General features: G+C 37.9%; 1 protein-coding gene across 1 annotated transcript; it reads right to left on the bottom strand.

Annotated features, from left to right (window-relative positions):
• Window positions 1-4,275: 4,275 nt before the first annotated feature.
• Window positions 4,276-5,614, bottom strand: LOC126410299 (probable LRR receptor-like serine/threonine-protein kinase At3g47570). The gene is made up of 2 exons (XM_050079130.1): window positions 5,147-5,614; window positions 4,276-4,622 (listed from the first exon to the last, which is right to left on the bottom strand). The coding sequence occupies exons 1-2, from the start codon at window positions 5,424-5,426 to the stop codon at window positions 4,276-4,278; spliced, it is 627 nt and encodes a 208-aa protein (XP_049935087.1). The 5' UTR covers window positions 5,427-5,614.
• Between the last annotated feature and the right edge of the window lie 12,280 nt (window positions 5,615-17,894).

Raw genomic sequence — 17,894 nt, 5'->3', positions numbered from 1 at the left:
GGTAGAAAGGTTTGCAAACTATCCACCACTTGGAATCTCTCATTCCAATAGTTTGAAGGACAAGTCCAAGACCTGGATGTGTTGAAGTTTCTCCAATGATTTTGGTCTCACCAGAAAGCTTGTTGTGGGAAAGGTCAATAGCTTCAATGTTTACCATGTGATCAAGTTGTTGAGGAATGTTAACCATCAAAAGTGTTCCAAGAGAGATTAAAATGATCTACCAATTGGAGATTTGATAATGATCCAGCCAACTCTCCACTCAGCTTGTTTTCAGAGATATCCATGTTGATCATCATGGCAAAATTCCCGAGACCCAAAGGCAGGTGACCAGTGAAGGAGTTGTCCTGCAAGTCTAGCTGCCACAAGTCCTTCAACTCACAAAGACCAGGTGGTAGTGTTGATGACAAATTGTTTGAGCTTAGACTCACCATTTGCGAACTAGTGAGATTTTTTATAGAGCTTGAAATTGACCCAGTTAGCATGTTGTGTCTAATATCAAAAGCATACATGCGGACCAACTGGTAGATTGATAGTGGGATTGAGCCTTCTAATGCATTTTTGTTAAATTGCAATATCTGTAAGTGCATCTGTCCCATATTTGGTGGAATGAGCCCTTTTATTTTGTTGGAACTCAAATCTAAGGCAATTAACTTGGTCAAGTTGGCTAGGGATAATGGGATAGTACCTTCAATCTGATTAGAGGAAAGGATAATTTCCGACAAGGTGGTTGTTAGGTTTCCAACAGAGGCAGGAAGAATGCCGTTCAAAAGGTTATGTAATAGGTAAACTCCCTCTAGCATCCGACACCTGGTGAAGGATGTGAGAATGGAGAGCTCACGAATTTATTGCTTTCTGCACTAAGAACTTGAAGTCTTGTAGAATTAGAAAGACAAGCCGGGAGAGGGCCATCAAAATTGTTTTTACCCATATATAGTTGTTGGAGATTGGGCAGGAAGCGGCCAGCATCTTTTGGTAGATGCCCTCTTAGTTGATTGATCATGAAACTCAAAACCCAAAGAGCGGATAGGTTAAACAAGCTCTCAGGCAGTGTACCAGTGAGATTGTTCATTTGCACACTAAAGGCCTTCAAGTGGTTTAGGACTCCCAACTCAGGAGGAATGTTTGCATGTATCTTATTCTGACTGAGAATAAACCACTCTAGTTTTGTGAGATAAGCCAAAGCAACTGGAATGGTGCCCGGTGAGCCTATTACCTTGAGTGTTTAAGTGCTTGAGTTCTAAGAAACTTCCTAGAAACTTTGGGATGCTTCCATAGAATTGGTTATTTCCCGCTGACAGTCTTTGGAGACCTCGACAATGGCTTAGTCTTTGTGGAATCAACCCCTCAATATTGTTTCTTCTTATAGAAAGATTTTCTAGCAGAGGGAGGTGACTAAAAACAAAGAGAAGGTGACCACAGAAACTGTCGTACGAGAGATCAAGAACCTGTAAGTAGAGATTGCCGATGTAGGGGGAGATAGTGCCTTTCTGGAGAAGTTCAGGGCAACTACCCCCTGTAAACCACGACTGCATGAAACCCCATTCCAGTCGAGGAAAAAGATGTTTAAATTCCAATTTGATAACATGTTATATGGGTCTCTAGTGACGAGGGATTTGAAAGGCAACAATGCACATTGATCAGACACGTTGCTCAGAGAAACAAGGGCTGAGGGCACTTCCCTTTGGCCGAGAACCACAATGAAGGTGGAGGAGAAACACAAAAGAAAGACAAGTGGCTAAGGTGACTTACCGGTGGTTGCCATGCCTGTCCAAATTTCTATGGAAAATATGCACGAATAGAAGAAGAAGCTAGGTCTTTAATTTATGTATGGATTTACTTATAGTAAATTTGTGTGCTTCTTTACAAACTGAAGAAGACTCAGGGTCTACTGCTTCACAATTCCAAATCCAGCAGCATGACTAATGGTTACATCAACAAGACTTTTTCTTGGCCGCCCTTATCTTTTTCTCCTTTACCAGTTTTCCACTCGATTTAGTCCCAAATCAAAGTTATCAATTTGAACTTTTTTTTAAAAAAAAGATTCCCAAAGCTGGGTTTCGACCATGTTCACAAAGGCTGTTTTTGCCTTTTAAATGGAGAGGTTTTTTTCAATGAAATATAAAAATCAAATAAATGAGAAATTAATAAGGCAACACTAAAAAATAGATAATAAATAAATAAGAATTAGAAGGTGCAAACAAGCAGTTTGACAATAAGAAAGAGTGAAAAAACACCTAAAGTGAAAAAATGGAAAAATGTGAATAATGCTGAAAAACACGTTTTTTTGCCATGGCATTTTTTTTTTCAAAAATGAAATGGCACTTTTTGTCTTTTTATTAGGCTGACTTATTTTTCACACATTTAATTCTTTAAAAAGAATGTGTTTTTTTTTTGTCTGCCTACCAGCCCATATCACACGGCCGAAAAGAATGCGATGTCGCTTTCTTATTTCCAGACTTTGCATTTTCGGCACGGTCTTTTATCAGCACATCAAATACCTTAATTGGTGCAATAGATTACATCAACAAGATTTTGTTTTACCTTGGCAAACATATTTTCAATATCATACTCTTTTTGCGTGTTTTCGACTCTAGCTTTTTTTTAATTTCTCTTTTTTTTTTTACCGAAGTTGAGTACACTGCATATAGTGGAAGGGACATTAACAGCAGAACTATGCCCACCGATCAGATGATCGATGTTACCAGCCGATACATTGTTTCCAATAAATGCTTCAGTTCTGTGGTCAACTCAGAAGCACTAGTCCTCGGGCTGCACACATGGAGTCGTTGCTGGGATTAAGCTCGAGTCGAGCTGTATAAGACCAGCAAAACATTGACTCGAAAGACCAAAATTGTGGCTTCAGCTTGACTCAAGCTGTACAAGATCAACAAAAAGTTGACTCAATAGACCAAATAGTGTCTTGAGTTTGGCTTGTTTAAGTTCCTTTACCAACTTTTCCTTCAATTTCTTTGTTTTAAATTTGAAAATTAAGAAAAAGCTAAATTAAAGAAAATAGAGTCAAATTCATGTAACTCGAACTAGACTCCTTTATAAACTTGAGTTATCAAATCGAGCATAACCGAACAAGCTTGAGTCGCGCTTGAGTTAGCACAAAGTTAAGGGTTAGTGTGTGCTCATGAAGAGAAGTGAAACCATGAACAAGTTATGTTCCAGCTTTCCCTGTTTCAAAAGAATATTTCTTTTACTCGGCAATCGTTGGAGGGCAAGGTGTATATCCTTGTGGTTTTATGTTAATATAAATGGTGAAGGCACTAATTTTTCCAAATAAGTTGATATGAACATTTGAAAGTTTATTAAATATAAGGGGACAAGAAGAAAAACAAGATATTTGCACTGTTGATTAAGAGTAAACTTCTGCTAGTTACTAAATAGCTTACTTATAATTATTAAGATGAAAGGACTAAAAGTAGTTTCCACATAAGCAAATTAATTAGCTCATTGATTTCCATTATCGGCCACTGTGACAATACCAAATAACATACATACATGGTTAACTATGTCCCAACCAGTTATGCCCTTTTATTATTACATGAAGTTATAAAAAGATTAAAATCGATGTTGCTTTTACTTAATTATACAATTATTAGGGAAGAAAACATAGGCAAGTGTAAATGTTCGTTTAAAGGGTACTAAGTTTGTATATGTTTTAGTTTATGATGGAACAACTGTGCTGTTTTTATAATAACAAAGGTTAGGTGTATTTTTGTCAGTCGCCAGATGCTTCCTGGTGGAACTAGGAATTCTCCGTTCTGGATCTCGGACTCGATCTGGTTGGATTTCCACCGAAGTCCCATTGTTGCCCTGACCATCGTCATGAAACATCACTAATTTGGTTTTGCAAATCCACTTTGATTAGGTATGTAAATAGATTTAATATGTTCAATTACCACTTGACCGGATTTTGGATCCATTTTTGGTGCAGAAATTTGGAAAAAACGGGTTTAGATTGGTCATGCTCTTTCATAAGTGAATGAGAATGGGAGTCCAATGTTCCAGTGGGATCCAATAAGGATGTGAAATGATACATATACATATAAATGTCGGATCTGAATTTGTTTCTTAATTAGGATAGGATATAAAGACCCAACCGATTTGTTTTCATAGCAGCTAGAGGAAGGCTATTCCTACCTTATTAAACATAAGGTTGAAGAGAAATGGAACTGCATTAGCCAATAGATGTCATAGATGTTACCAATAGAAGCAAAAGCAGGTCCCTTGTTTTCCATATAAATGTATAGGATGGTTTTATTTTTGTCATTCTTCCAAAAGGGAAGCCTTCCGTCGTATACTTTTAAGCCTGACGATGACCTCTTTCATGTCGATTCTCTCTGTTGGTGCTTTCCTTGAACAGAACAACCCTGTCTCCATGATCATGAGAAGAAGCTCATTTCTAAAAATTTCACAGTTATTTTGCTTCAGAAGATGACCATTGATGACATCTGAAATTGCAAGCGGAAACGCTTCAGCCACCCACTGCCTCAAAGTAAAGTCACCATCAAAATGTTCATCGCTGGGCTTCCTTCTGGCAAATACCTCAAGTAGAAGAATCCCGTAGCTGTAGACATCTGCTTTGGTTGACACCTTTCCATCCGCCCTGAATTCTAATTCATCCACTCAACAAGGTCAGACATGATAATGGCAATAGTAGTAGAGAATGCACATTGTCATTAAGGAGATGGTTTCACAAATAAAGAAAGCAGTAAAAAAAATTAGGACGAATTATTTTATTTTGATTTATGGTGTACATGAAACTCTATTTTTTCTTTCCATGCATTTATAAGGAGGAAGTGAAATTTTACTAAAGAAAGAAACATACTCAAAAGGAAAACTTTCTGGCATTAGGGTATGTGTGTGAACAATTAGGTTTTTTCTCAGACTAAGACTCATATTCGAATGCAAAAATTGGGTAATCATCATCCCCATTAATTTCACTTATTAATCTGTTTTTCTCTTTTTCATAATAAAATTCAAGTAATCAGTAGTCAACGGGTTGGTAATCTAAAATTAAAGCTTGATATTATGAAATTATGGATGTTGATAGAACTTCCTCTCTATTGTAAGCAGGACCAAGTCATCTAAGAAGCAGCTCAAACATAGAATTTATGATAGGACAAAGAGTTGGTACCTGGCGCAATGTATCCGGTGGTTCCAAGGGTGCTTGTAAGAGTTGAAGATTTGTGAACAACTAGCATCTTTGCAATGCCAAAGTCACCAACATGTGCTGTCATGTTCTCATCTAGAAGAACATTACTTGGCTTTAGATCACAATGAACTATAGTCTCCCAACGACCATGGTGAAGATATTCTAGAGAACAAGCAACATCAATCATGACATCCAATCTTTGGAAGATACTCAAGTGATGGCCACCTGAATGTAGACAGACTTCTAGGCTCCCAAGGGGCATGTATTGGAGTACTAAAGCCTTGAAATCTGCACTTGAGCAAGATGTGATGACTCTAAGAATGTTTCGGTCTAATTTGATACATCACATTGCATTCAATGTCAAAACTTTTTTATTCTCCACCAAAAAACAAGTTTAGGACCTTAACAGCCACTGTTGTTCCATCTATTAAAATTCCTTTATACACTGAACCGAAGCTTCCACTCCCCAAAAAATTTGCATCGCTGAAATTGTTTGTCGCTTGAGATAACATTTTGTATGTGATCACTTGGAGGGCAATTCCACGAAATCTTTCAACCTCCTGATAATGTTTCTCCAACCCCCTATTTCTACATTTTGTGACAAAAATGATTATCCAAACAATGAGTACAAGTGCAAAGCCCCCACTTGCTAAAAAAAATATCAACTCTGGGCATGTTGACATTATTGTGCTTCTTCGCTCCATCTGAACATACTGGCACATGGAATTTGGGAGCTCCACATAGTACAAAGTTCCCTAGGAACGACTAGGCAGAAAGGTTTGCAAACTTTCGACCACTTGGAATCTCTCCTTCCAATAGATTGAAGGACAAGTCCAAGACCTGGATGTGCTGAAGTTTCTCCAATGATTTTGGTATGTCACCAGAAAGCTTGTTATGAGAAAGGTCAATAGTGTCAAGGTTTAACATGTGGTCAAGTTGTTCAGGAATATGACCAACAAATGTGTTCCGAGAGAGATTCAAATACTCTAACATTTGGAGCTTTGATAATGATGTAGGCAACTCTCCATTCAGCTTGTTTGCAGAGATATCAGTGATGACCGTCGCGGCTAAATTTCCGAGATTCAAAGGGAGGTGACTAGTGAAAGAGTTGTCTTGCAAGTATAAAACCAAAAAGTCCTTCAACTCACAAAGACCAGGTGGTAGTGTTTATTTCAAATTGTTTGAGCTCAGATCCAGCCATTGCAAACTAGTGAGATTGTTTATAGAGCTTGAAATTGACCCAATTAGCATGTTGTGTCCAATATAAAAAACATATATGCGGACCAACTGGTAGATTGATAGTGGGATTGGGCCTTCTAGTGCATTTTTATCATGAAACAGCTGCTGTAAGCTGTGCATCTGTCCTATATTTGGTGGAATGAGCCCTTTTATTTTGTTCAAACTCAAATCTAGGGCAGTTAGCTTGGTCAAGTTGGATAAAGCCAGTGGGATAGTAGCTTCAATCAGATTAAAGGAAAGCTGAAGTTTCAACAAGGTGGCTGTCAAATTTCCAACAGAGGCCGGAAGAATGCCATTCAGAAGGTTTTTTGATAGACGAACTTCCTCTAGCAGTCAACAGTTGGTCAAGGATGTGAGAACAGATAGCTCATGGTTGCCTGGGACATTGGTCAACCTATTTCTGTAGAGGTGCAGGCGCCTGAGTTGTGACAGATACCTAATTCTAATGGTATAAGACCACTAAATTTATTGTTTTCTGCAGTAAGAACTCTAAAACTTGTAGCATTAGAAAGAGAAGCTGGGAGAGGGCCATCAAAATTGTTTTCACCCATATAGAGTTGTTGGAGATTGGGCAGGATGCGGCCAACATCTTTTGGGAGATGCCCTGCCAGTTGATTGGTCGTGAAACCCAAACCCCAAAGATCGGATACGTTAAACAAGGTCTCAGGCACTGTACCAGTGAGATTGTTCATTTGCACGTCAAAGCTGATCAAGTGAGTTGGGTGTCCCAACTCAGGAGGAATGTTCCCCTGTATCTGCTTTTGACCAATACTAAACCACTCCAGTTTTGTGAGATTAGCCAACACAACTGGAATAGTGCCGCTGAGCCTATTAACACCAATGCTTAAGAGTTCGAGTTCTCGCAAACTGCCTACAAACTATGGGATGCTTCCACAGGATTGGTTATCTATTGCTTGCAGTATTTCGAGACCTGGACAATGGCTCAGTGTTTGTGGGATCAACCCCTCAAAATGGTTTTTTCTTATAGAAAGATATTCTAACTGAGGGACGCGACTAAAATCAATGGGAGGATGACCATGGAATCTGACATCTGTAAGATCAAGAACCTGTAAGAGGGAGAGATTGCTGATGTATAGAGAGAGAGAGTACCTTCAAGTGCTGTGTGGCTGAGGTTCAGACCATCGACCCTTTGTGAACCAGGGCTGCATGAAACTCCATTCCACTCACATAAGGAAATATTGGGACTCCAATTTGATAACACATTATAAGGGTCTTTAGTCACAAGGGATTTGAAAGACAGCAATGCGAATTGATCAATCCCGTTGCTTAGAGAAACATGGGCTGAGGGCACCTCATTTTGGCTGAGAACCACAATCAAGGTGAAGGAAGAAAAACACAAAAGAAAGACAAGCGACTGAGGTGACTGACCGGTGGTTGTCATGCCTGTCAAATTTGTTATGTAGAACATGCACGAACAGAAGAAGAAGCTAGGTCTTTAATTTATGTAAGGATTCACTTCTAGAAAATTTGTGAGTTTCTTTACAAATTGAAGAAAACTCAGGTCTAGTGCTTTGGAACATATTGCTTCACAATTCCAAATCCATCTGCACGACTAATGATTACATCAATCAGACTTTTTCTTGGCAGGTCTTATCTTATTTTCCTTTGCCAGTTTTCCATTCTATTCAGTCCCAAATCAAAGTTGTCAATTTGAACTTTTTTTTTCAAAGATTCCCAAATCTGGGCTTCAACCATAGTCACAAAGATCGTTTTTGCCTTTTAAATGGAGACGTTTTTGTCAACGATGAGCCTAGAAAAAGGATAAAAATAATGGAAAAATATGGTACATTTTTAGAAAAAATTAAAAAAACTTGAAAGTCAGAGAAAAATAAAATAAATGGGAAACTAATAAGGCAACATTAAAAAAATAGATAAGAAATAAATAAGAATTAGAAAGTGGAAACAAGCAGTTTGACGATAGAAAAAAGTGAAAAAATGCCTAAAGTGAAAAAAAGGAAAAATGAGAATAATGCAGAAAAATGCGTTTTTTTGCTATGCCATTTTTTTTTTCAAAAATGAAACGGCAGTTTTTGTCTTTTTATTAGGCTGACTTATTTTTCACACATTTAATGCTTTTTTTTTAAAAAAATGCAACTACTCTATTGCTTGGTTAGTGCAAATATGGGGATCCATATAATAGCATGCATAGTTTAGTTTTAACCAACGTAAATGAAGCAAGGATGGGATCAAGTTGAGTACGCTGTGTCTTGCTAGTCAAACTATCTCATCAGATTAGTTGGAAATATTGGCTTGAATCAGCCGATTCCTTCAAATCTATACTAAATCAATTTGATTCAGTCCACCTCTTATTGTTTTTTATTAGTTTTTATACATTGTCTGATTATGTTTTTCTTTAAAAAACAAATCCAAGTGTTAATATTTTTGTGCTGACTCACAACTTCATCCAAATCACCGGACTGGAGTTAGGCCAGCTTCATCGACTCCTTTCAAAAGCAGAATTTTTCAGCGTCGCAGTCACACTATTGTGGCTGGCTGTGTTGAATGTGAATGACTATTGACTCAAATTAGGTGGCATTTGATTGAGGTGCTAAGCAATGTTATTCGGGTTGTGCGGCGGACCCATCGTGTGGCACAGAGCCGAAACTCTTACCCAACCCAAACTTGGTCTACAGCCTGTGTTTGGTGTTTTGGGGTGCCGCCCCACTATGACCTCTTTGACTCAGCTTTTCCAGTATCAGAGGTTGACACTCCTAACACTCAAATATAAACTGTCTGCCTGCCGGCCCATATCACACGGTCGTCTTGTAAGAAATGATTACGAGCTGGCCAAGCTCGACACTCCTGTGCAGCCCTACCAACAGTCCCGTCTACTAAATGCAGTGTAGGCCATTCAATTGAAAAGACCACAAAAAAAAGTTGAAAACTGACAATAAGGGAGGGGAACATGACATTGGAAATATGTTGTTAATGGTTGTGAAGAAAAAGTCTTGTTGATGTAATCTTATGTGCCAACTAAGTTGCTGGATGTGGAAATAAGAAGTCCTTGAAATTAAAAAAAATCACATTGATGTGATCTGCTGCCCTGCGGAGACACCGAGTGTGGAAAACAACAAGGGTTATCACTTACTTTTCATGAGCACCAGACTTAAGAAGTCCTTGAAATTAAAAAAAGTCTCATTGAAGTGATCTTCCGCCCTGCTGGAGACACCGAGTGTGCAAAACAACAAGCGATATCACTTACTTTTCAAGAGCACCAGACTTAAGACTCTTCCAACAACTTGAATTTAACAAAAAAACGAAAGCACGATTATTTATTTTGTCTCTTTGATAGATCTATCTATGAAGCCTAATTTACTTAAAAAATGAACCAGATCCATGGAACACATGTTATAGGAATTTTTAAGGCAGATTCGTAAGGCAGTAATAATGTGTTACTGCTGACATAGAGTCACACATAACTCGTCAAACAAATGATCAGCAAAGAAGCTGCACGGCTGACGTGCTAATTGATCTCATCACTCTGCTTGTGCTTATAACTTATAACTTCATATTCTGTGTCACTTATTTTCCTGTTATGACACATTGTCCATTAATTTAACTGTTGAGTCAGGCTATATTCACTTTTTGTGTTTGAGGGAGACTACATTTTCTTCATGTGTAAATTAATTAAAAGCACAAGTTGTAATAAGAGATAAGAGCTTGCCAGATCAAATCTTGCCTCATCATCTGAATGGAACTGCTAGCAAGCTGTATAGGTTATGTTCATAACCTACAGTTTGACCTGGGATTGACGAATATTAGCTGCGCTCCAGCTATTGTCGGCTCTTTTTTTTTTGTTTCCAACGGCAAACATCAAAGAACATGTTCTAACTAAGATACCTGCAGGTTCTAGTGAATACGGATTTCAAACTTCGAAGGTTAAATGGTCCACGACATGTCACCGGTTATTTCTTTTCAGAGTTTAACCATGGTTTCTTGAGTCCCATTTGGACAAGCTTACGATTTCTATAACCGTGTGAAGCTTGCCAGTTCAACTATGGTTGCACCGTATTAGTGGACTCTCCTCCTAACATCCTAAGAGCACTTGGTGAACCCAATTCCTGCAAGGAATTCTGTTGTCTTGCCAGCCAAGCATGACATGGTCTGTCTAGTGTACCACACATACAGAAAGAGGGAGAGATAAAGCACCTTGCACCTGGCACCATAATGACATTGCCCGTCTCCTCCCAAGACCAGTACATTGTCGTCTTATATAGCACCAATGTCGATGACAATGATGTCGTCGACAATGAAGATCCGGTGGCTGCAGAGATGACCTCGGCCAGTTCCAATGGAGGCCAAACTGGTGACGAGGAATGTGACATCGAGAATCTTGCTTCATGTTGTTTTTCTTCCTGTAGAACTAAAGCATAAACTTTGTTAATGTTTGGCAAGGGATCCAGTAGTAAGATTTGACCATGAATTGCTCACTACGAGTCGTTTAGCCCCATCAAGAATTGGATTACTCTTCCTCTTTTAATATGATCTGAGTAAATTCTCATAGCACCACATGAACCAGACGGTATGGGAGAATAAGAGTTAAGTTCATCCCATAACACCTTAGTTTTTGTGTAGTACATAGTAACTGATAGAGTCTCTTGTTGAAATTGTCATATAGAACTCTGCAGTTGATATATTCTTGGTGCTAAACTCTGAGTAAACCTGCTTTTTAAATCTTCCCATACATCTTGAGCAGAAGTAGCATAAGCAATACTAGCAGCAATTTCTTTGCTAATATAATTTTAAATCCATGAAAGAATCATCTTATTGCATATCTAACTCATAAGGCAACATTCTCATATCTCCATCTTTTGGCTCTTTGATAGATCCATCTATGAAGCCTAGTTTATTTTTGTTGACAAGGCCATTACCATTGCTCTACTCCACATGGCGTAATTGTCACTGTTAAGTGCTTGAGATACCAACACACTTCTGGGATTATCAGAATGATGTAAAAAGAAGGAAACACTTCTGGGATTATCATATCAGAATGATGTAAAAAGAAGGAATCAGTCATGAGAATTTTTTCTTGGTCGCCATTATTCTTTTCTTGGTCTGCCATAGTTCCTTCTCATTATTCTTAGAGAAGGAAGACAATGGTCAGCTGGGCTTCGGGAAAAAACAATCACTTGCGTCTCTTCCTGTCATCACGCAAAGATCGATCCGGAGACACGACAATGGAGGGAGAGGAGGCAGAGATATATGAGGGGATGAGGGTTCACTATCCCCTTTCCTTCGGCAAGCAAGCCAAGCAGCAGGTCTCCCTTGAGCAGCAGCAGACATCTTCCTCCTCCTTTTCCGGCTCCAAGTATTGACTCCACGACTTCCAAAACTCAAATTCTCTTGACGCAGAGAAAGAGAAAAAAGACTAACCTTCAGAAAATAGAGAAGCCATAGTTGCAGAGCCGAGAGCAAAATAGAGAGGAGTGAATGAAGATCTTTGATGAATCCCGAGTCAGTGGTGTTCATTCTACACAAACAGAGCAGGCTTCGTGAATTTCTGCTTTGATGCTCACGTTCAAGGGGCAGAAAATCCAGGGATCTCAGACTATCACCGTCAAGCTCTCCTCAGAGAAAACAGAGAAATAGTTCAAAGCACGCACAAAAAAAAAACCTCATTACAGTCCGACAGCCCCAAATTCTGTTTCCACCCTCTTTCGTCCGTTGGAGAAGCCCTTTTGCCGTCTTAAATCAGAGAAGAAACCATAGCCTTTGAACAGAAGCAAATATGACTGTCTGAGTTTGTGACTCGGTGAACGGTTGAGGGAACCTGCTGTCGAGCTGAACCTGTAGGCTGAGAACAGGAGCTGCCGAGAGGAGTTTTCTGGAGATGATTTGTGAGGATCTGCAATGTGCTCGTCACTGACATCTGCAGCAGAGAAATTCAGTCGACCCTGAGAAATTCCGGTGATAGGTGTTGCTGCCGGAGTACAGAAGAATCCGGCGAGAAAGGCACCCTTCCCTGACTTCCTTTCCCACCGTTCTCTGGAATAATTTGCTGAGACGAAGGTGTATCAGGTGGCAGAGACGAAGGCCGGCGCTGATTCTTCAGGCATTTCTAGCTGTTGAGCAGAAGATTATTCCAATTCCAGGTGTCTGAAGAACCTCTCTACAAACTTTGATTTTTTGGAGTTAATGGAAGGGGGCAGTCGATTTTCCTCTCTCATTTTCCTCATGATACCAAGAGAAAACTTAGAGAAGAAAACTGAGGAAGTAAAGCTGGAGAGAACTGGTTTTTATTGATTCCTTTGACCAACATATATAGAGTAAAAAAAGGTTATGGCTTACAAGATTTTTGGTACATAAGATGATAATACACAATTTCTATCTCTAAAAAAGCTAAAGGCTGCTTTGCAATACAATTTGGAAGAAATTAACAAAGGCACAATGAATATTTCAATTTGTTTCTTTAAACTGTCAGTGCCACACGACTTTCTTCCTCTTGCTATTATATGGTGAATGTCTGGTCGATTTTAATTGGTCTAAAATTCTGTTTAGGCTGAAATAGATAAATGTTCATTTTTTTTTGGCTTCTCAAAAAAAAAACAATTGAATTTGGGAGCCAAAAAAAAAGAAAACGAAAAAAAATGATATATTTTTGGTAACCCTTGGGGTTTATACTCAATCAGGATAAATAATCCATTGATTGTCTTATGTAACAAAGTATCGCGTAGATATCATTCTCATCCCTGAAAAGCTGAAAAGCCAAAATCAAAATGAATATTTTATTATAACGAACTTGAATATTATACACCAGAGATAAGAACTGACAGATTTTTTTTTTTTTAAAAAAAGAGAACCACATCTTCATTTTTCCATATTAATTCAAACAGAGCAAGGCAGTAAATAGAACAGAAAACTCCATGTGATGCAGTAAATTGTGTGAGATGAAAAGAACGGATCTGTTGTGGAAAAAAATTGTATTTAGGGGCTTGATTCTTCTAGAAATTCTAAATATGGTCCTCATATTTTCAGTTCTCTTGATACGGGCCTGCCTCTTTTTTACTAATTACTATGGATAGCCAAAAGAACCTGTGATTATGACATGGCAGGTTGAAAAGTGCGACCTGCCATGTCACACTTTGTTAATACACTCCAAGCTAGTGTATTATAATGTAATTTTTATCAAGATCTGCATAACAATAGCAGATCTTGATAAGAGATCTGATCCCTTTTTTCTTGACACTTTGTTTATCAGTAAGATTCCTGCTTGATTATCTTAACTAAAATGGTCTGGCCTGTACTCTATATATTGAGAGTCCATCTTCTCTCAAGAACATCAAAGAATGAATAAAGAGAGTGCTCCCTTTCCCATGGATGCATGCATCCAAATGCCGAACCACAACCACATACATGCTTTAGTTCTTTTTTTCCCCATGTTTTAACACTGCTTCCATAGGAGGCTGGTAGAGTGTTCATGCATTGGCTTAGTTATATCTGCACTTGCATATGTGAAATGTGGTTGTAATAGTTCATTCTCATGCCTATGTGGTTGCAGTTTGCACACGGGAAGCAGGAGTTGCAGCCGGTGCCTCAGAGGAAGAAGCCCGAGGTATGGCTTAAGAAAACACTGTTGTTACTAGGCCTACTCACTGTTGTTACTAGGCCTACTGAGGCATGATAACCATTCACACTTCGCGGCAACTTATGAAACCGGTAACGTTTTCAAGAAATTGATTTGTGTCTTCTGCATTTGGGCAGGTCAGCAGGCCTAGGGTGAGCGCTCAAGGATTAAGCACACCTAAGGAAGTGGTGCCAAGCGAAACGGAAAAGAAGATAATGCCTCAATCAGAGGAATTCGAGGCAATGGTGGACGCGGTTATCAATCCCCATACTGATGTGGCCTGCAACAAGCGAAGGCTACCCGTCCTTGTGGCTCTAATGGATCCCACTCAAAGGGAGTTTTGGCTTAAATGAGCGTCCAATCCTTGTCTGGAGCATTAGCTTGACCAACATCGCCTTACCATTCTTTCCATGTATATGTGTTTGCTTGCATGACATAAAGAATTTTCCATTGTGAGAAGTTGTGACGCGTTTGGAGGATGACTACTTAAGATAGACTTTAAAACTTTTTACCTGGCAAAATCTTATTGATTCCCTTACTGGGTGGTGCCCCTCATTGATATATATATATATATATATATATATATATATATATATATATATATATATTAAGGAAGGATTTCAGAAGAGAGATTCGCCTTTATGACATATGCTCCTATCTAAATAGAAAAAAGAAATTTGTTTTACAGATTCTGATATATATATATAAGTTTCTGATCAGATACGGATTCAGTTCAGATTTAGTTTTTAGTAATTACTCATATCCAAAAGGCCACCACCCAATTATGGAATCATTTCTCAATGTCCACAGGCTCCAGCATGCTGGTACGTTACGCAATTTTGGGTGTACTCTTGGAGAAGCTGAAGTTATTCCGCAACCTTATCATTAAGAACATCGGGAACAGTCGTCACCGATACTCTTGGAGGAGTTGGGAGGACTCAATAGAACGACTGACCATGGTTTTCTTGAAAATTGATGGACCTAAATACAAAAACTAAAAATGTAAATTATTAGAAAAGTGAGAAAATCTGCAACGATGGATGCCAATGGATCCAATTCAAATAAAATATATTCTTGTCCGTACGGATACTTCTATACTTGGATTCAAGTTTGGATACGAATTTAAGAATGGTTATATCCAAATTTGAATCAGAAATCAGATTCCACAATCTGAATCTGATTTTTTTCCTCATCCAAAACTCAATCCAGAATCAGATTTCATAATTTGAATCTGATCTAAATCCATTTTTTTCATCCTAATCTGAATCTGAAATCAGATGTCACAATCAGAATCCAACCCGAATCCTATTTCCATATTCAGATATGAATTTGAATCTGAATCCATATTTTGAACTGAATCTGTCTGATTTACAAACTGTAAGAGCATTGAATATAAAATTTTTATTTAAATCTAAGTCCCACCTGGATCTGATCAGATATTTTTGTATATTTGAATCTGAACTGAATTCGACTGAATTTAATTATATCTGAATCCATTCGAATATTTATGCATATATGAATCTAAATCTAATCTGATGTCATTTCTTAATTTCAAATCCTATCTCATTTTTAGTTGATTAGTGAATTTCTTTTCTTCATCCAAATGTTTTTGGAGTAGTTGGCTTGGACATTCAATTCAAATCAGACATGTTTCACCATTATAAATAGGGGACAAGTCCATTTGTGTGTGTCATGTGGATAGAGCTGTAAAACGAGTCGAGCTAACTCAAGCTCGACTCGAATTTGCTTTGTTAAGCTCAAGCTTAACTCAAAACTCGTGATTATAAACAAGTCAAGTTCGAGTTTCATAAAATTGATTTTATTGAACTTGAGTAAACCATTTATCTATGCATTGAAGAACTGACCTCAGAATGGTGATAATTTGTCCCTGTGGAACTTGTCTTGCATAAGTTGTTCTTCCTCATGCTAAGTCAATAGCCCCAGCACTCAAGTCAATGGTCCGGGTGCCAAATTACCCAAGTTAGAAAGAGGAAAAAATGCCCTTCAGAATTAGGGAAAAGAATTACCCTGTTATCATGAGTTCAGTGTACCCTCCCAGATTTTGAGAAATGTAAATTAACTTGCTCTTTGGCAGTCAAGAAAAAGAAAAAAAAAAGTCACTTTGGCCCCTTCAAAAATTTTTAAAAACATGATGGCTTCAGTGACTGCTGTTGGAGTGTTGAGTCTGATCCACACTTAAAAGCACAAGTTTAAATTTCTCTGTTTAACAACATTTTATGTAATACAAGCAGTTACTCTATTTAAACTTGAGCGAGTTGTTGTTACCCTTTCAAAGTCAATAACTCACCACTCAAAAAAGAAGAAGCATTATGACCCCTCGTTTCCCAAGTCTATAGGGCTTTGAGCTAGGTACATTAGTAGTACCACCAATGCTCCCTTCAACTTATATACCATACTCCACCACTTGGTTGTTATTATAAATTTTTCAAATATTGACATAATTATTTAATTGGGATATATCTGATCAAGCACGAATAATTTCTAATCCAATATTGGTCCATGAGTCACTACATAAATGACATTGTAAGTGGAAACTGTCACAAATGAGTTTCACTGGATAACTTGTCTTGAATGAATTGTCCCGTGGAAAACTGAGGCAAAGTTTTCAAATAGTGTTAAGACAAAAAGGACAATGAGAAAAGCGTGTCCAGGCCAACATCTAGATGGATGGTATGCTAACCCATCCAAACTTTTGGTACATTGAATTAAAGATCTGCTGCGAAACATGACATTCACACTTGATTTTGATGCTGCCAAAGCCGCAGTATTAGATTTTTTTAATAGAATTCTGAAAATTGTAAGTTGGGGGTGCTTCTAGGAAGGAGAGGAAGCATGAATTTTGGTAGAAACTGTCTCAAATGAGTTTCACTGGATAACTTGTGTTAAAATGAATTGTCCAGCGGAAAACTGAGGCATGGTTTTCAAACAGTGTTAAGACAAATGACAATGAGAAAAGCATGTCCAGGCCAAAATGAATTTTATGTATTTATTTTTTTAAATAGAATTCTGAATAGGTTGGGGGTGCTTCTAAGAAGGAGGGGAAGCATGAATGGAGGAATTCAACTTTTTAACTTAAAATGCTCGTTTAATATAAAAGCTCGCTCCATAATCACTTATCTTTCTTTTTCATCGTTTTTACTGTTTTTTTCTTTATTTTCTTATTTGGAGCAGCAGAGTGTGGGTTTGTTATTGAAAAGAAAGAATTATAAAGGATACTTAAACTTTCAGGTAGCAAAAAACTTCTTAAATTGTTTAAAAAGACAATCATCCGACCTATGTTCTTGTTCTCTTGTATTCAATTTGAGGAGGTAAATAAAAAAGTTCGAAAGTATCTTTTGCAACCATCTCATCTTCTTTCTTATCGAATCAAACCAATCTTGTAATTGTGAAGAAGAGCACGTTTGAGTGGGTATACAAAATATTTTAAAATGCATTTGGTCAATCCAAGTGAAAGTCTGAGTTGGGATGGCACTTCTTCGGAGTGGGTATCGAAAATATTTCAAAGTGCAATTAAAGGGTAGCCTCGAAGTAGTACTGCTCAACTTAGTACCCCACTATGATTCTTATTATTATCTACAAGGCGGTAAAGTTCATATTTGTTGACAGAAAGCAGTGCCTTTATTTTGGAAGACTTCTTCAATTAAAAATATTACAAAGTGCAATTAAAGGGTAGCCTCGAAGTAGTACTGCTCAACTTAGTACCCCACTATGATTCTTATTATTATCTACAAGGTGGTAAAGTTCATATTTGTTGACAGAAAGCAGTGCCTTTATTTTGGAAGACTTCTTCATCTTTTCTTGCAAGTTCTTGTATGTAAAAGATCAACTTAACCTATATGAAGAACTTATGATATATGTACAATTTGGTCCATGCAATATGTTCAT

Source organism: Nymphaea colorata, chromosome 8 (assembly GCF_008831285.2).
Source record: "Nymphaea colorata isolate Beijing-Zhang1983 chromosome 8, ASM883128v2, whole genome shotgun sequence".
NCBI classification, from domain to species: domain Eukaryota; kingdom Viridiplantae; phylum Streptophyta; class Magnoliopsida; order Nymphaeales; family Nymphaeaceae; genus Nymphaea; species Nymphaea colorata.
The sequence above is the reverse complement of the archived record's forward strand: the minus strand, read 5'-3'. Positions and strand labels throughout refer to the sequence as shown.

What these genes read in the sequence shown, in the direction of transcription:
- LOC126410299 (XM_050079130.1), bottom strand. Translation starts at nt 5,426, where the DNA reads ATGCCCCTTGGGAGCCTAGAAGTCTGTCTACATTCAGGTGGCCATCAC. An exon ending in CACCGGATACATTGCGCCAG is followed by an intron (nt 4,623 to 5,146) that starts GTACCAACTCTT and finishes TGGATGAATTAG; the next exon opens with AATTCAGGGCGGATGGAAAG.